The sequence below is a fragment of the Rissa tridactyla genome, chromosome 12 (assembly GCF_028500815.1).
Source record: "Rissa tridactyla isolate bRisTri1 chromosome 12, bRisTri1.patW.cur.20221130, whole genome shotgun sequence".
Taxonomy (NCBI): domain Eukaryota; kingdom Metazoa; phylum Chordata; class Aves; order Charadriiformes; family Laridae; genus Rissa; species Rissa tridactyla.
The window spans coordinates 2,575,792-2,594,681 of NC_071477.1; the positions used below are offsets into that span (position 1 = coordinate 2,575,792).

Genomic DNA, 18,890 nt, shown 5'->3' on the forward strand with positions numbered 1-18,890 from the left:
CAGGAGTGAGTCCTTATGAATTCCCCGCTGCCTGGCCCAGCACGGCAGGAGGAGTTGCTCTCCCAGCCCGGGTGGGATGCCGAGGGCTCCAAGCCCCTTCCTTTGGTCTGCAGCATCTCTGTCCCTTCTCATCCTGCTCCACTGTTAGCTCTCCTCGGAGGCGGCGTTGTGGGAAGCAGAGCAGTTCTCTGGCTCCGCCGTGGTCCCCGTTGAGCACTGCTCCACTTTGACTTTCTTTCTTCCTCTCATTGACTTCTTAGCGCCTGTAAACAGCAAGATGACCGCGGGAGTTAACCACAGAGCAACGGATTTACATGTACGAGGTCAGCGTGGCCTCATCCCAAAACAGGGCCAGCGCAGGAGGGAGCAGAGCTCGGCCAAGGAAGGATGAAGAGAAGCCCCTCTCACACGTGAGGTGCACGGGCACCCGGGGGAGGCTGTCGTGGCCCTGGGAGCAGAAACAACACGTGAAGCAGAAACAGGCAGAGGCCCGACCTGGTGCTGGAGCGTACCTGAGAGGGTCCCAGGCCAGCGGGATGCATTTCCTGGATTTCTCCCCCTTCTAGCCTGCTACACGGCACACACCACATGCTGAGAGAGGGGCTGTGCCTCTCCATCACCCCATTCCTGCCACAACTGCATCCAGCCCTCTCCTGGGACATCCCCGTCCAGTCCCGGAGGGTTGGATGGTGCCTGCCCTGGGGAGCACAGTGCAGCTTCCCCCCATTGCTCCGAGGGGCTGGTTTTTAGAGCAAATCCTCTCCTCGCCCAGCTGCGGTGCATCCCCCACGCGAGCAGGCACCGCCGAGGGCCGGGCACAGAGCAAGGGGCAGCGCTCGCCTGTTCAACGAGCTCCCTTCATGCTTAACCAACAGCTCTCTCTACTTTTATAATTGGGTCCGCACTTCCCTGTCTTTACCAAGAGTACGAGGGGGGTCAGTAGTGGGTTATTTCTGACAGAGCACTTTTTAGGGCTTGACAGCCACCCTGGCTTATCCTCGCCCTTATCAGGAGCAGTTTTCTGCTCTTTCACCTGTAGGAAACGCGGGTACAACACATTCCTCTGTCAGCAGGGAAACCCCCGCAGCCGCACTGGAAGGTCAACGGAGTCGGCAGGAACTTTTCTCTGAATGTCAACAACTCACCCCTGGGAATCTGGCCTTCCCCAGTCCCCACCTCCCCGACTGGGGCTGAGCAAACACGCGGGACTTCGCCCTGTTAGCTTAGGTGCTGGGGAGCCCTCTCCTGCCCGGGCTCCCCTGGATAACCATTACCAGGGGCTGCTCTGGCTGGAGATACGACCGTTGCCAAAGCACGGTGCAGTGTGTCTTGTCGCAGGGAAAGGCCAGGCTCCGCAGTATGTATCACCCTGGGCAAACCCCTGTTTGCAGCGTGGCGTGCGTGCAGAGCAGCACCCTCCTCCCCGCCGCAGGGAAGGCGGCCGCTGCCCTCGGGCATTTCTCGCAGGAGCCCCTCGGGAAGCAGCAGAAGTCATAGCCCTGAGCTGATGCCACCAGGAACTCCTCCTCCTCCTCCTCCCTACCTTTTGTCCAGGCATCCTGTCCTCTTTTTCTCTTCTTCTGCAGCGCATGAGCTTTGTCTTTGGTGCAAAAGTTTTTCCCGTCAGCCCGGCCTTCTTGCAGGATATCATCTTCATATGGGGCAGCCACCTACGCCAACGAGAAGAGCAGTCAGTCTGCAAACTGCCCTGGCTTTCCCAGGGAGCTGGTGGCCTGGTGCATTGCTGGGGACCTTTGTGACCATCGCTATAGAGCGGTGAAAAATGCTGTTGTTCATAAACCCTCCCAAATAGCTGGAAAGAGCGATATCTATCCCTCAGCAACAAGTTGGGTAAAAATGTGGGAATGGGGTTTGGCACCTCATGACGAAGAGCCGTCACCTCCGGGAGTGAGCTCGGGCAGGGACAAACCCATCTCATGCCTCTTGGACCCAACAGCCTGACCTCGTGGGCTGAGGAGGGCAAACAAACCTCGCTGTCCGTTGTGTCTGGCTCATCGGATTCCTGCTTCCCAGACTCAGCATCATCCTCATCTAAGGAAACACAAAAGGAAGGTGGTTTTGGCTTGCAGGGGCCCAACAAGCTCACGAGCAGATGCAGAGACACCGGCACAGGCTCTGAGAGCTGTCGAGGCAGAAAACACATTGAGCAATAAACTATTGCAAAGCAGAGGCACTGCGAGCTACGGGGCTTGAAATGAATGTTTATGGGAGATCCAACAGGAGACCAGTGGGGAACCAGCTCCAAATAAAGCTGTATCCATAGGGCTTTGCTACCCCAAGGTTGCAAGCGCTGCCCTGAAGCCCACGGCACGTGCAGATCAGGGGCTGAGGGGTATTTAAAACCCCGGACTGTGCCTGCCCGTTTGAGACCCAGGTGGGGAGAAACGTGTCTGGGTAAAGAGGCCAAAATGGACAATGCTGAAGTTTGCTGCCGCTGCTCTTGGGTGGCTCTCGGCGGGGAACGTGTGCCGAGGAGCAGAGGAAGGAAAGGCGGGAGCTGCTTCCCTGCCCAGCAGAAGGATTTTTCCGCACGCGGGCCCCGAGGCCACACAAGCCCAGCAGGTATCTGACACGCACCCACCCTCCCCACCGCGCGGAGCTGCCATTGCCCTGTCTGCACCCACACAGCACACAGAAAGGGCTGGGGACGGAGCTGCGCCCCCTTCCCGGGGGCAGGGGCATCCCAGGACCTCAGTACTGGGACTGACCCCCAGGCGTAGCCGGGGAGGGACTGACGGGGCGGCTTTCAGGCACTTCTAGAGCCCCTGCAGCCTGATCCCGTCCTCACTTTATCCTTCTGCACGTTCAGGTTCACTAGAAAGTGCAGAAGTATTTGTGTATTGTTTCCTGGGCTTCGTGTCAACCTTAAGGTGAGAACTGAAGAAAGTCCTGTATTCCCACACCCAGAATGTAATCAGCTGAAATTCTTCTGCTATGATGATATCTCCTTAGCATGTAAATCACAGAGGACTCCTATTTTTTTTTTTTTCTCCACTGTGCAAAATCCTGCTCCGCAGAGCGTTCCCAAACCGCTCCGACACGCCCAGACCAACTAATCCAGGCGAGCTCAACTTTCCAGCTGAGCCAGTAAGGCTGGTACCGAGCAGCTCTCAGAGACGTGCTTCCCGCTCCGCTCCCCATGGCTGCTGCCTCCCACCTGCCCGGGCAAACCCACGTCCTGCAGTGGTGGGGCAGGGAGAAAGCACTGTGTGTCCCCGGACTAAGGGCACTGCTGGATTTGGGGATGGAAAGGGCTCGTACAGGGGATGGAGCAGGGAAAGGCAGGAGAGCATCCTCTCCTACCTGCTGCAGGTACAAGCATCCCTCACTCCATGCCCAGCCCTACGTGCTGTGCCAGCCCAGGGCACGCTTTGGAGCACAGACAGGGGTGGTTTCTCCAGCACCAGTCCTGCAAACCTCTCGCATTCTCCCCATCTCTGCTGGGGTGACTTCGGAGCTTCTGCTTCCCTGAGAGGGGTGGGTAACGCTGCAGCAGTGACGTTGTCTTGCGGGTCACCCTGGGGAGGGTTTTGCCAACGGGTCGGTGCTAAACTGACCTCTTTAGCTCCCGGGGAACTCGGTGCCACCCAGCAGCAGAGTGCGGGGGGCTCTGCAGGGTGGGCCAGGGCACCCCACGGGGCTCCTGCGCTGTGCTGAGGTAGCGGGCTCTTCTCCAGAACAGCCGGGGTTATTTTCTCCCAATAGGTACCTGAATTTTGGGCATCCCTAGGGCTGAAAATTGAGCTCTCAAGGATGGAAATGTGAAACCTGAAGTTCCTTCAATGGCCAGAAAGAGCGGGGAGCCAGGAGCACCCAGGTCCCCGGAAGGGTGTCCCGTGCTGGTTATTGGTGGGAGCTGCAGGTGTGTGCAGAGCCTGGCACAGAGAGCTCCCCCCTGTAAGATACCTTCACTAAAATGCACCTTTTGCTCTTGCCTTCTCAAATGTCACGTTTGCCTGGGGCTTTTTACCTGCTTCTCCCTTCTGTGCACTGACAGCCAGTCTCACCCCGGTCTCTGGAAGTGCCTCTGGGTCGCTCGGCGTGGTGTTGTTTGTCGGATGTGCCCGTGACAGCACCAGCTGTAGGATACAGGGAGCACAAATGCCGCCTTCGCTAGGCAGGAAAGGGCTGTCCCCAGCCCCTGTGTGATGACTATGACACCCCTTGGGGACGAGCATGGTGGTCATGACAGTGCCAGCACCAGTGCCGGACACCCTGGGGAGGGGAAGGGGCCGCGGTTGATGCCAACATGAGCTGTACTCACCACAGCCGCATCCTCCTCCTCCTCCTCCTCGGCAGCACCAGGCAGTGCCCGGGTGGCACTGGGCCAGTGGTAGGGGAAGCACGAGTCGTCCCGCTCTGCCCCATGTCTCCCACGGGCGGCCGGCACAGTGGGGCTCTCCCCGGGGCTCAGCCGCGGGCTGCCAGCCCCCCGCAGCTCCCGGCGGCTGTTCCAGCCCGCGTCCCTGCCACGGCTGGAGTCTGACAGATCCAGTGGCGCGTCTGCACCATCGTCCCTTGCCGCCTTCGCCTTCTCTCGCACCTCAGAGATGTCCCGGCTCAGCCAATGCTCCTTCTCTTCCTTCCCATCCGCAGCGTCCTCCAAGAAGGACCTTTCCTCCTTGCATCCTGGTGTGATGCTCTGCCATGGGGAGAGGGGCCGTTCCTCGGGCATGAGCTTTGGGTCTCCGTCTGCCCGCTGGCCCGGCTGGCACCGCTGCATGAGAAAATGCTGCAGCCGCTCCCGCTGCTTGAGGAGGTGCAGCTTCTCCTCCAGCTGCTGGTCCCTCACGTACACCATGGCGGCAGGGAGCTTCAGCAAGGCTGCCCGATCTTCCCAGCCATCACGGGACCGCGTCCTGCCGTCGATGTCTTTGGCCCTGAGCAGATGGCTGGAGAAGCTGCCGCCGTCGCGCTCAGCCGAGGCACAGTTGCTCGCCAGCCCCAGCTGGTGCAGGGAAAGGTGCTTGTGCAGGAGGCAGAGCTGCTCCCTCCGGGTGGTCAGTTTTAGGTTTTCGTAGGATGGAGCAACCTTGGGGGAGTCCGGATTGCTTGCTGTTAAATAACTAAAAGAAGCAGGAAAAAAATAATCACGTTAATTAGAGAATTTTCATGCGATTTCCCCGCTCCTGCAGGTGATGTGCGTGGTGTCTTCTGCTCTATCTGTGCCCCATTGCAGCTCTTGGTCCATGCACCACGCTGGCCTTGGGGCGCTGTGCTGGGGAGGAGGGTCCCGGTGACCGCAGGGGTCAGGCAGCTGGCAGTGGGTACACCACAGGAAGCCATCCCCGTGCCACCATCCAACAGCACTGGCCATCCCTGGGCCACGGCAGCTCCAGGCAGGGGGCTGAGCCAGTAGGAGGACGCGGTGGCACTCACATCAGCACTGCTGCTGAGAAGTCACTTGTCAAACCATGCCTTGCAGCCAGAAGTGTCCTAACTACCCCCATTTCTTAGTGCCTTGGCGGGCGTGAAGACCCCCAGGACAGAAGAAGAGCCCACCTTCCCCTACTCTCCCTCAATGGGAGATGTTTGCAGCCATGCTGAGAAGGTCGGCACTGTGCATCAACCGGCCCTGCAAACCCAGTCCCTGCTGTCGCTGGTAATTTAGAATCACAGAACGTGTTGGGTTGGAAGGGACCTTTAAAGGCCATCTAGTCCAACCCCCCTGCAGTGAGCAGGGACATCTTCAACTACATCAGGTTGCTCAGAGCCCCACCCAGCCTGGCCTTGAATGTCTCCAGGGAAGGGGCCTCCACCACCTCTCTGGGCAACCTGGGCCAGTGTCTCACCACCCTCATTGTAAAATTTGGCAGCTTCCACGTGTGTGAGCTTTTCCTGGGAATGCTACTGGAAAATCTACTCCCACCCTGGGAAACTCGCTGTCTCTACAGGTGAGCTCAGTGACTTTGCTCAGCCCTCCGTGCGGCTGAAGCCTGCAGGGAGGACAAGCCTGGGGAAGTGCTGAGCCCTGCAGAAAAGCCCATTAGAATAGATAAGGAAGAGCCGGGATTGCTGCCTCCCGTGGGGCAAGTCCTCCTGCTCCTGGCTGGAGGTGGGGGCACCCGGTTCGCTCTATGGGTCTGTCTGACAAAGCTGGAGTAACCGGAGGCTGATCTCGTCAGGCTGGATTCCAGTCATTTTTTTTTGCTGGTGTAAACTGGGAGACCCCCCCCTGCCTCCCCAAGGCTGCGGGAGAAGACTGGAGAAGAAGGTGGGCAGGTACAGCAAATACCGGCCATCTCATCAGTCTGCCTGATGGGACAACAGCAACGGGCCATGGATCAGACCCACACCGAGACCCACGAGCAGGGAACTCACGCCTCGAGGATGGGGCTGTGCTCACGCTCCGGTGGCAGAGGGATCTTCCGTGCCGGTGGGGACGCTGCTGCCCCCAAAGGACTTTTTTCCAGGAGGCAGGGTCTGGAGCCGGGTCTCACCAGGGCAATGGTTCCGTGCAGCTGGTTGGCGATCCTCTGGGATGCCTGTGGCAGAGGGGAGAAAGTCCGTGTGAGCCGTCCTGCTGTGCACCCTGGGAGCCCCCCGCGCAGAGACACAGCCCTTCACAGGATCACAGAATGGTCAGGGTGGGAAGGGACCTCTGGAGATCACCCAGGCCAACCCCCTGCCAGAGCAGGGTCACCCAGAGCAGGTGGCACAGGAACGCGTCCAGGCGGGGTTGGGATGTCTCCAGAGACGGAGACTCCCCCACCTCTCTGGGCAGCCTGTGCCAGGGCTCTGCCACCCTCACAGCAAAGAAGTTCCTCCTCATGTTGAGATGGAACTTCCCATGTTCCAGCTTGTCCCTCTTTCCCCTTGTGCTGTCTCTGGGCACTACTGAGAAGAGCCTGACCCCATCCTCCTGACACCCCCCCTTTCAGTATTTGTAAGTGTTGATAAGATCCCCCTTCAGTCATCTTTTTTCCAGACTGAAGAGACCCAAATCTCTCAGCCTTTCTTCATAAGAGAGGTGTTCCAGTCCCGTAATCACCTTCTTAGTCCTTCACCATCAGGAACGGGACAGGCAGCCCCCAAGTGCTCTGTTTGGCACAATTCCGGTCGACTACTCAACTATATTTTCATTGGTTTTCCCAGGAACTTTCTCCTTCACGCTTTCTAGCGGGATCTACAGTACTCTATTTTCTGCCTGCACTGATTTGTAGTCCAGGTCTTGTGCTTCCCCTCAAGTCAAGCCACGATTCAGTGGCTTAACCAAGATAAGACCCTGCAGATTCCCTGACCCCTAGTCAGACGCGAGACTTTACTCATGCAAGCTCCTGGCAGGCACTGATTTGATGGGTGTATTTCCAGTGGATCACCCGGCTGTGGGGCCAGGACATCACCACCTCCATCTGCTGTCATGAGAGGCTCACCACATGTTCTGACTTGACTTTCCCCTGCCCACCTGGAGATGTCACCCACCCTTCCCGCGATCCCTATTAATTATCCTCACAGCCTGCCTGCAGCCTTACCAAAACCCCTTTTCACCTGCTCTTTCAAGTTTTCTGCGGAGTTCAGGTAAGCAAAGCCTGTGCCAAAACAGAAGCACCGCTGTGGGTGTGTACGTGGGCTTGAGTTCCCACGACCAGGAACAGGGCTCCAGGTCCTGCCGCCTCATCTCCCGGTGCCCGGTATCGCCATATCACTCAGCATTCCTTGCTGACACATACTCTCCGTGTTTTAAAGGCACGGCAGGCTTGCATCAACACACAAAATGGCAACCACTGAATACCAGGCCCTCTGAAAATACCAGTATTCATTACGCTGCAGATGGAGAGACATCTGCGATGCTCTCGGGCAGGGCGGCTGTGGTGTATTTCTTCTCAGTGCCCACAACTCCCACAGTTTACATCTTCTCCAGGCCTTTCCAACACTCACAATGCTCCAGCTTCTTGCTCTCCCAGATGACGGAGAGGATATAAGTCACGCTGAAATTGTGGCTCAGCACGATCTCTACAGGTCCTTTCCTCAGAGCTTTCCTCAGCAAGACATCTGAGAGAGGAACCAGAGCGATGGGCAGAGGACTCGAGGATGCCAGACATGCTGTCATGGAGGACAAACACAGGAGCAAACAGAGATGGGCACGCTCACAGCGGGGACAGGAGCTGCGCCAAACTCCAGGCGCTTTGTTTGCAGTGAGGGGCAATTTCTGCAGAGAGGATGCACCTTGGCTTGGGCAACGGCAAACTGCCCACGTCTGGCTAATCGTTTCAACCCCTAAGTGCCTCCTCCTCTTTCCCTATCCCAGTCCACCTCTCTTGATCCTGTTCAGATGACCACAGCGGTGGGGGGAAGGCCAGAGGACATCAGGCTGCCTCCGACAACTCACCATTTCTGCGAGGCTGACTTCTTGGAGGACAGTGCCTGGGGAAGTCCTGCTGCTTGGAGAGCTTCTCTGTCCCGCGGGCTTCTCTGTAAAAAAGACACAACCAGCCACCGTGATGGTCCTGCAGAGCTGTCACAGGCTGCCCTGCTGCAGGCTGGGGTCTCACAGCTTCCCAGGGATGCCGCTGGCTGGCACCAGCCATCTCCTGTTGAAGATTTTGAGCCAAAATTTCTGTCTGGCTCAAGCCTGCAGCTGGTCGAACATACTCTCCATTGCATGTGTGGGTGGCAGCAAGGCAATGACAAGGTGTCTGCATGAAATGGGTGGCGGGTCCACACCTGCACAGCACTCGTCTTGCAGTGAAGGCACCCAAGCACTCTTTGATCTAACACAGAGCAGCGTGTTTCTCCCTTGACATGCATTTCCCTCCCACCAGTAGCTATTCTGTCCACGGCAGTGTCCATCTGAGCTGCCAACAGCTTGGTCTTTGCTCTCCAAACCCTTTCCCAGAGCAGCTTTGCACCAGGGCTCAGTCATTCTTCCCATCCCCAGGTTCCTCAAGGGCGGTGGGAGTCAGCAGCACCCACCTTCTCCCAGCTCAAGGCCTGACACATCGTGGGGGGCTTCTTCTGCTCCCCTGATGGCTGCTTTCTCAGTGCCGGCGTTCCTGCTCGCTGGGGACAGTAAAGCCAAGGGGGAGCTGGGGGGGGAGCTGCTTTCTCTGGAGGTGACTCCTGGGTGCTTTGTCCTGTCCCTGTTGAAAGAAGAAAGACACGAGTGAATGAGAAGGGGCAGGAGAAGGAAAGTTTGAGAGCCGCCGTCCTGGGAGCTCTGAGTTCTAGAGCCCAATATATAAATATATATATTTAGATCTATATGGATGTGGATATACCGGATCCTCAGACTCACCTCCTTCCATTGCAGCTTATTGCTAGCTCAGCTGCGGTCTGGAGCATGGGACAGAGCCAACACGACAGCTCAAGGTCTTATTTCCCCACTTGGCCGTGGGTAACGTCGCAGGAAGCCACGGCGTTGGGTAAGCCAAAACCCAACTGCGGCTATTGCAAAAGCTGTGTGAGAACCTGCACCTCCCTGGCTGGGCTTGCAGCCTGACGTAGGGGTGGATTCAGCACAGGGATGTGGTGATGGCTCCCTTCACCACATCGACCTGGTGGGCCTGATGCTCTTGGTCCCTACAAGGGAGTCACTGAGTCTCAGAGACCCACACATGTCATGGACAAAGTCCTGGCTGGACCCTGATGCCGAGACATGGGTATTTGGCTGGAAATCTTCCTATCCAGCAGCCCAGAGAAGAGCAGAGCAGAGCAGGAGCGCTTGGTGCTCAGCAAACCCAGCCCGACCTACAGCTCTGAAACTCCTCAGGCCTTGGGAAGCATCGGGGAGTGAAAGAGTTTCTCTTTAAGTGGATGGTGCTCCTGTGCTCCAAAGAAAACACATTTCTAAACTAATCCCTCAGTGCTAATTCCTCTGGACTTTAAACCCTTGAGGAATGAGCTGATTTGTATATATTGGCCAGCCTGGCAGGTTACTTGGCTTTCAGCGCAGCTCTCTGCTGGGATATAAACCTGTTGGAGCAGATCGCTTCTCCCTCTTAACCCCGTCTCAGTCCCTCGCCTGTCACTCTCCTCCCCCCAAAACACAGCCTGCTCCCCGCAGACCCTCTCTGCCTGCTGCGGGAGGGGTGGTGGTGCCAGGGAACGGCCGTGGAAGCCCGGGTTGAGGTCCGTGGCCAAGGCGAGCAGCCCAAGGCTGTGCCTCCCATGAGTGGTCCCCCATGGCGGGTGTTGAATACCCTTGTTCCCCAAGAACTCAGTCTTTGGATGCAGGTGAAGAGGGGAGTAAGGAAAGGTCAACAAGGACTTAGAGACCAGCGTGGGTATTTTGGTGTCTAACATCTGCGGGACTCTGTAGGAATTAGATGCCAAAATACCCCTGAGGACGCCCAGGTCTGGACGTAGCCCTGCTCAGCTGCGGGGACACCTCTGTCCTTACCAACACCCCTCGTCATGAAGGAAATGCAGGAGAGCACTTACTCCAGGCTCCGGAGCCTCTTCAGTTCTTCCTTGAGAGTTTTGTTCTCCTCCCTCAGGCGGTTCGTCTCGTTAGCTGCAGGGACACAAGCGGCACCCTGGAGTCAGGTGTCGCAAGGAGAGAGCGGACGCTCCCGGCAGCTTGCCGGGGTGCACGGGGGAGGAGGTGGGAATGGCACCAGGTTTCGAGGGATGCTGGGGGCTAAGGTATAAAAGGGAGCAACTTTTCGACTTGAGTTTGGTCAGGATTGGGGTCTGCTCGCAGCCCGTCCAGATCGGGGGGATGGACACAGCAGGCATCCTGCCTGCGAGCGCTACAGCCGTCCCCGAGGAGTGGGGACTGTGTTGGGGGGGGGCCGGGGGTCTCGGGGGGAATCGGATGAAGGCCAGAGGAGCTGTGAGCACCCAGCAGCCGGGTGCCGCGGTGAGGATGCGGCGAGGGAGAGCCGGCATGGTCCCGGGCAGGGTGGGCTGCCACCTCGGCATGCTCCTGCTCGAAAGCAGCACTCAGGGACAATGGCATAACGGGAGAGACAAACCAAGGGCTGCTGGCACCTCTCCCTCCCTCCTAAATGCCTTATCTGCTTTACCCCCACGACCCTCCCCGCGCCAGCCAGATCCACAGGGAAAAACACCCTGAGCCTGAGCGGTGCTGGGAGCTCTGCCAGAGGCTCGGGAGAAGATCCATCACACGTGTTGCTTGATTTCAATTTACCCGTGCTGAGCTGCTGCTGTGACTTCCCTGTCTTTGCCAGAGTGTTGCTTCTGCGCTGCCAAATGCATGTCTTTTTTTCCCAGGCAGCCGACATGGCCCGGCCAGCTCGGGGCTGCTCTCGGCGTGAGCATCTCTCATTTTCCTGGAGGTGCGGAGGGCTGCAACCCCCCCGGCTCTGCCACTTCGGTCCCCCCCCGAGAGGTGATCTCTGCCATCCGCAGTCTTGCTCTGCCCTTTCAAAGCCCCCACACTCGCATTGGCTCCCTCCCTCCTCCCCATTCCCAAACCCCTCCTGGGTGCCCGGTCACCGGGAGGGCTCACGTGCAAATATCTGGGAGAGGCACGAACCGAGCAAAGACCCATGAGCTTACAGCAGGCGGCGGTACGTACTGAGGATGAAGATGTGCTGCAGGCTCTGGAAATGGGAGGTCTCGTACTCATTCTGCTTTTTTTTCGCCAGCTCCTGGGTGACCATGCATCTGTCGCAGAGACCCGCGCGCAGCCTGGGGGGAAACCCACGGCCGGAGGCTTGTTAACATACAGTTCCCATGGGGGAAATAAGTTCCTGCCCTCTCCATGGAGAAGCGTGCTCACCCAGCCCGTCGCCCAGAATCGGCGAGAGGAGTTATCACCCGTGGAGCCCAGCCCCGGCCCTGCCAACCCCACCACCGTCAGCTTAGGAAAGCTCCTCTGCAGGTGCCCAGGCTCCCCCAGCGCTCCCAGCAGCTGAGTAGGAGTGAAAAAAGAGGTTCCTGGGCTACATCCCGCTTCTGGGAAGGCAGCAAACCCCAAACTCTCCCCCTTGGAGGGTGCACTCACTGCCACCCAACAGCACCCTGTGGAGAAATGAAGCTTACCTGTTCTCCAACACCTTCACATTTTCTTTAAGGACCTTCTGTTGTTCCCTTAATTGGTGATTTTTAGCAAACAACTCTTCAATTCTCTGAGCGTCACTAATTGAAGAGACAGAACAAGACAAAGAGGGTCATTAGATTTCCCCGCCCCCCCCCCAGATCTGTGCCGTTATCCACGGTGGCCCGTCAGGGGGAAGGGTTTGTGCCCTGAGCCCGCCGTGACGCTCGCACTGGTGAGGCTGAATTGCTTCTGCTTGTGGGGCTGGGGGGGGAAAACCACGGTGTTGGAGCCCAGACGCTGCCCTGTGACACCCGCCCGGGGAGCTGGCAGCTGCTTCATCCCGTTTTATTGCTTCCCAAGAGAGCAGGCACCCGCCGGCACGAGCATCACTTGCTGGTGGGAAGGTAAACTGGAGGGGGGCTGGGACCACCCCCAGCCCTGCTGGGGATCTGCATGGCAAAAGTCACCAAAAGGTTGAAACGTGGCAGAGCTAAAAGGACAAACGCCGCTCTCTAACCCAGGCAGCCCCGTGGGGGAGCCCGGGGGGGGCTGAAAATGAAGCGGCACAAACCTCCCCGCGGCATGGGGAGAGGGGATGCAGCTTTGCTCACCGGCACTTCTCTGTCGTCAGCTCCGCCAGCTTGCTCTGCAGACCTGGAATGGGTAACAGAGACTGAAATGTGGGTATTTATTGCCAATTCCCCGGCACTCAGGAACAAAATGCACCGATGGAACATCAGGAGGGTGCCCGGCTTCACAGAAACCCCATCATTTTACAAACCCTATTTCCGAGAAGGAGTAACACAGTGCCTACGTTCAACAGTATCACAGTTTAACGTAGCTGGAAAAGCTGTATAAAGTGTAAGCACATTTTGTATTTCCACTATTTAATGAGTCTGCATTTCCCTCCCACCCCAAAAAAATCTGTTCCAGGGTTTCTACTTATTTTTCGTTACAACGTGCATTTCCCAGGTGGGCAGTATTTTCTAACTCGCAGGGCTGCAAAGCGTCGTGAAGGATATTTCCAGCTGAACAAGAACGGCTTTCGGTGATGGATCTGCAGACGTTCCATCTTGTCAAATCCATTTTATGCAAAGTAGATGTAAACATGTGGTTTAAATTGCTCAACAGTTTCCTCTAACTCTCACACGGCTTGAAATTACACAAGAGAAGAACGAATTCATAAGCCAGAATCCTCCAAAAGCGCTGCTGTTTTGTTCATAATATTGATACTGGGAATTATTCTAATAGGAGAACAATTGGATTTGGCATTCGGTTGCTTAAGCTAATGGTTCTTATTTTAATAATGTGTGACCTGAGGAATATTTTATTCCCTAGAGGAATAAACTCTCCAGCCTGACTCTAAGGTTTTCTTTAACGGAGCCTCATACTCCTGCTGCTGCTGTCTTACAGATTATTGCACCTTTCTGCTTTTCCTTTGATCCCTCAGTATCCAAATGTTCTCCAACCCACACCTCAGAGGAGGTGCCAGCGGGTGCACGTGTCACTTCTGCAAACCTCCCAATTCACCTTCATCACAGACCACGGCAGCAGGAGCAGGAAAGGGGCCAAATCCACCCGTGATTAATGCTTGGAGCAAGTGGGATTCCCGCAGGTGAGATATCTCCAGGGATATCAGGTGCAGAAGTGCCCTCTCTCTGCCACCTCTCTCCTGCTCCTCCTCATTGTCCAAAAAGTTACTGATTTTCTCGGTAAACCTCATTCTCCACTGGGATAAGATGAATAAACCGTACCAAGGTGCCATTGGATGTTGTGGTCCTCTGAGGGCCAGGCTGCGTCCCCATCCATCCCCGTGGGTGATGCTTCCACAGCATCTGAGCGCTAATTCCCAAAGCTCCCTGATCCGCACCCATGCCTCCTCCCTTCGGGTTATTTCAAACCAAACAGATCAAGGCGGCGTCACACAGAAATGGAGCTCAGCCAGTTTTTAATGGAAAGACTTCTCGTGTGTCCTTACCTTGGACCTCCTTCTCATGGATTTCCTTGAGCTTATTCAGGAACTCTGCAAAACTCTCCGTGGTCATGTTCGGGGCTGTGCCGCGCGCCCGGCTGCCTCCGACGCGAGGGCGTCCTTTTCTTTCCAGTTATTCAGGTCTCAGTCTAAAACAGCAACAAGCAGTCTAATGATAAAAGAGAAGTTTCTTGTGCGTGTGACGTTTTGCAAAGTCTTAGAAACAGGGCAAAGCCCAAATCTAAATCTGCTAAACCTCGGACACGCACAGAGCAGCAGGCTCAGCCGGGGAGGCATTTCCCAGCCCCCCTCAGCCCCGGGCTGGGGTCACGGGCAAAGCGGAGAGCGGTGGCTCGGAAAATGGGTGAACTGAAAGCCCAGCTGAAAAAATGAGGCTTTTCCTCTGTTTTTTGAGCCATTTAAATTGCATTTCCCTGGGATGAGGCGGGGCAGGGCATCTTCTTGAGGAAGGGACGGCAGGGCTCATGTTGGGACCGCGTTGCTGGGGGCTGACGATGGGAGAACTCGCGGCAGCTTTGGTGCTCGAGCCTGATGGCCCCGTCTCCCGCTGGGTCCCGGGATGCTCCCGTGCATCCCTCCTCCCTCTGGCACCCCTCTATGGAGGCAACGCGTACCGCTCGGCTGCCCCGCTCTCATCGCCCAGGCTCCCCGCGTGGCCTCGCTGGCTGCTGCCTCTTCGAACCCTTGGGAGACACCAAAATCAGTGTTATTCATCCCATTTTACAGAGACCTGGAGAGGTGATGCGCAGAGCCGAGGCCCGCAGGAAGCCTGGTGGGTGCAGAGCCGGTGCGGGTACAGCACCCGTGGGTTTGAACATAACCCCGGGGTGTGCTGGCTGCCCCCAGCCCCTCCGTACTGGGACCAGTGTCCCAGGTCCCGCCCCGGGCTCAGCTCTCTGCTCCAACCTGCCCCTGCCTCAGTTTCCCCATTGAGGTTATGAGGTTATTAATGGTCCATCATGCTGAGTGCCATCACTTAGTGCTGGCAGTAGCGTTCAATAATCCCCAAGAACAGACAAAAAGTGCTCTGTTTTCTAAAAAAAACCCAAACCCTTGCTGTTTCCTTTTTTGGTTGAAAACACCCCCAAACAACAGGAGAGGTGGAGAGCAGCCCACGCCAGCCCCAGCTCAGTAACCTGGGAAAGGCAGGAGGTAAACAAACAGCCTGAAAGTAAGTAAATGGCTGTTTTGTAAGGATTTTTGCCCTAATTTTAAGAATTTTGCCCTAATCTCATAAATTTTGAAATTACTACCAGGGATGGCAAGCGGAAACTTTGGTGATGAGAAAGCTCGTTACATCAGTGATGACCTCATTCCTCCCTGGAATGCTGTTGTTGGGATAAACTCTTTCCCTTTCCATCAGCAAAAGCCTCAGATCCCCCGAAACCGCGGTGGGACCAGGTCCCTCCTGGACCGTGGTGGTACCGGGGAGGAGCGCGTGTCTGAGCATCACCACAGAGCATCGCGGAGGGTCCCTCGGGGTTTGGGCAGGAGGGACGCCCCACCTCCCTGTGCCCCCGAGCAGGTCAGCAAAGCCCTGCCTGCCCCAGGGTGTCCTCCGGGACCACCCAAACCACGCTGGGAGAAGAGGGACTTCCATGTGGGGACACTCAGCATCATCACACGGGAGCTTCTCCCCTAAAAGTCACGCCGGGCTACTGAGTCACAGACAGCAATCCCCACCCCAACAAAGCACCTGGGCACTCAACCTTCAACCACGCAGAGGTGACCGGGGAGAAAATCTCCTCTCCATGGTTTGAAGGTGAAAAGCCGGGATGAGACCTGGGTTTTGCAGCCCTACAGCGGCACGGGGAGGTTTCCACCAGGCTCCGGCACGCTCCCAGCCCGGCTCCCTGCCTGTGCCTTTATCTGCATGCAGAGCAGAGGTGTGCCGGCTTGCCTGCATATGCAAGATGTGGGCACGCAGAGCTGGAAGAAGAAACTTTCCCCTAAAGCGTCTGATTTTCAAAAGAAATGAGGCACGCGCCAGTGAGCAGAAGCAGCGAGCTTGGCTTGCGTGCTCTCCTAGCACGCTTGGATCAGCCAGACAGCTTCCTCGCCTTCTGAGCAAACAAAGAGAGACCTCACTGTCTGGAGAAACAATTGAAAAAAATAATATTCATTGCTCACACTTCCCTGGGCAGAGCCCACCCCCTTCCCAGGGCTGGGCGATTTCTCCCAGTAAGTAAAAGCCACTGGAGGCACGGCACGGCTTGTCACGGCTCGCACAGCTCGGGATCGGCCGCCGTGAAATGGGATTGGGAACTGATCTCTGCTGCTCAGCCCCAAGAGCCGTAGCTGAATAATGAGCCAGGGGGAATAATCCCGGGCTCAACTCCAAAAAAAAAAACCACCCCAAAACCCTGATGAAAAGATGTTAAATGGGAAGCATTTCCCGGGGTCACTGAGTCCTGGATTCAGCTCTGCCCTGGGCATCTCCGCAGGGCTGCGGTTGGAGACCCACCACTGCCATCGCAGGGCTGACACCCCAAGTGCCGGCTTTGAAGTGCTCAGGCACTAGTTCCCAGTGCGTTCCCCAGTGCTGCAAACTGGGAAGGGGTTACAACTGGGAGCGGAGCCGGCGATGGCTGTGTGGGCTCCCTACGATGCTCGCTGGTGCTGGATCAGCCCCTGCCCGCCCCCGCGGTGCCTTGTCCCCAGGGCTGGTGTCACCGAGGGCTGAGCATCACCCGGCATTTCAGGCCATGGGGCTCCAGCTGGGACGTCCCGGGAAGGTGACATCCAGGCTGGGGCTGGTGCCAGCGGCCTTTGGGGGAGGCAGGGCTGGGCTGGGCTGCGTTGGGAGGCGGAGGGCGCGGGGACAGCCCCGGTGCTCAGCGCCGGGTCCGGATCCTGCTGCCGTGACTCAGTGCTGCGGGCAGATCCCGGCAGATCAGGATTTGGGGCTGGGATGTGGGTGGCATCTTCGCCTTCCATGCGTGGCTGCGGTGCCAGCGGGGCTGGGGCTCACTCCTCATTTTCTTTTCCCCAGAGCCCCCAGGGTCGATCAATGGGAAAAGCTATTGCCATTTTTGCTGCTTTTTGAGACGGCAGCATCCGTCCCTGCCTGCAGAGGGGACTGCCACGCCGCGGCAAACCTGGCAAGGACTCCGAGTCTTCGTTCCGCACACACACAGTCATGGAGGTGTTGCACGAGCATCGCCCCCAGCGTATCCGTACCCAGGATCCGGCCTTTTGCGGCAGTAGAGCAACCCCGCAGCCAGCCCAGGCTCCCCGAGGGCTTCGGCTTTGCTCCCTTCTCGCCCGGTGCGGACTGCCCCAGGCATGAAGCCACAGCCCCCATCTCCTCCGCCCCGCTGGAGAGGATTTATTGAGGGGGATTTATTGATGAAGACCAGACCACAGAGTCCCTCAGTGTGGAGCTCTCTCCCTGAGACAGGGATTTCATTTACAGCCCTGAGCCCTTTCCAGAGCTGTCACTGTAATATACACCCGGCGGAGCCGGACGCGGCCCCCAGCGGGGCCGGGAGCAGCCCTTTGCCATGGCCAGGCATATTTCAAAGTGACGGGTGCCCTCTGCAAACAGAGCCCCAGTGTCGGGGACCGAAGGCAAACTCCTCATCCAGCCCCTAAATCTGGCGGGTTTGGAGAGCCCAAGCCCAGGGCAGGGCGGTTGCTGATGGCCGTGGCTTTGCTCACCTGCTCTCTGCGTCCCCCGATGCTCGGCTCAGGGTGGGACACGGGCTCCGGGTCGGGGCACAGGGTCCCCAGCGCATCAGCTCTCACACGTGGGGCTGGGGCAGCCCCTGGCATCGCCTGGGTACCGCTGGCATCACTCCTCGGGGCAGGATGCTCCAGACTGCGGCCATGGAAAAGAAAAGCATCAGGGAGGTTATTTCCTAGCCTGTGCCAGGGGACTCGGGAAGGGACGGCCTAGGACAGCCAGGTCTGACAGCACAGCCGTCCCCATCCCCTGGTGCCTGGCGGCTTCTGGCCTCTTGTCACCATCCCCAGTGCTGCCGGCCATGCTTGCATCGAGCCATGGCACATCCCCACCTTCAGCACTGTTTCCTTTCAGAAGAAAAAGGCAGCTCATTAGCTAAATGAACATAAGTCGTTAAAAAAAAAAAAATAAAAAAAAATGGCAGGAGACTGAAGTTCTGACACTGTCAGATCAGCGAAGCCATTTAATGGATTTACAACCACATATTTCCCCATCAGCAGCACTGGAGTTGTTCAGCTTGAGGCTGGATTGGTGTAGTATATACCTTTCGCTGGGCGATTGCCGGGCATCGCTGCTTTCACCAGCCAAACTTACTTTCTTTTTTTGGCCACACTACTATGTTCTTGCTCTAATTTTAGGATTATAAATTGAATTTATACACAGAAAAGCTGCCTGATCACTCATGGAAAATCTGCAGTGCCAGGAGTATTTCGCAGGCCAGCGTGAAGCTGATCCGCTTTGCTGATATACCGAGCACTTGGCAGATCGGAGATGGGGTTTTTTTTTTGGTGCGTGTTGGGGATTTTTTTCTTTTTTTTTTTTTTTTTTTTTTTTGCTGGGCATTTATTTGTTTGTATGACTTAACATGGCACAAGCTGTCCTAAAATGGAGCCCAGCGCTTGCTCTCCTTGGATAGGGGCTGGCAGATTGCAAAACTACCCCCGACGGGTGAGACAGGAGGAACAGCTTTGGCTCTCGCTTGGCCGGGGAGGAGGAGAAGGTGCCTTCCTCCACCTCGCACAACCCGAAAATCCTCCCTGGAGCAGGGCAGCCGCTCGGTGCTGCTCTGCCAGCCCAGGGGCCGGTTTGCAGCGAGCCCTTGCTGCAGACACCCTGCCCCAGGGTCCCCTCCGCTGGCTCGGGACTGGGATCCCACCCGTGCGGAGCCGCAGCGGGGCCACGAGCGGGCCCTTTGGGTTCGCTGGGGACCAGCAAGAAGCAGCTAAAGAGGACCAGCAGCGCCA

At 57.2% G+C, this 18,890-nt stretch overlaps 1 protein-coding gene across 1 annotated transcript; it reads right to left on the reverse strand.

Moving 5' to 3' along the window:
• RBBP8NL (RBBP8 N-terminal like) lies at positions 1–14,054 on the reverse strand. The gene is made up of 13 exons (XM_054218599.1): positions 13,947–14,054; positions 12,580–12,622; positions 11,971–12,066; positions 11,504–11,616; positions 10,402–10,474; positions 8,935–9,101; positions 8,351–8,433; positions 6,343–6,506; positions 4,286–5,087; positions 3,992–4,100; positions 1,991–2,052; positions 1,544–1,670; positions 1–263 (listed from the first exon to the last, which is right to left on the reverse strand). The coding sequence occupies exons 1-13, from the start codon at positions 14,011–14,013 to the stop codon at positions 145–147; spliced, it is 2,025 nt and encodes a 674-aa protein (XP_054074574.1). The 5' UTR covers positions 14,014–14,054; the 3' UTR covers positions 1–144.
• Between the last annotated feature and the right edge of the window lie 4,836 nt (positions 14,055–18,890).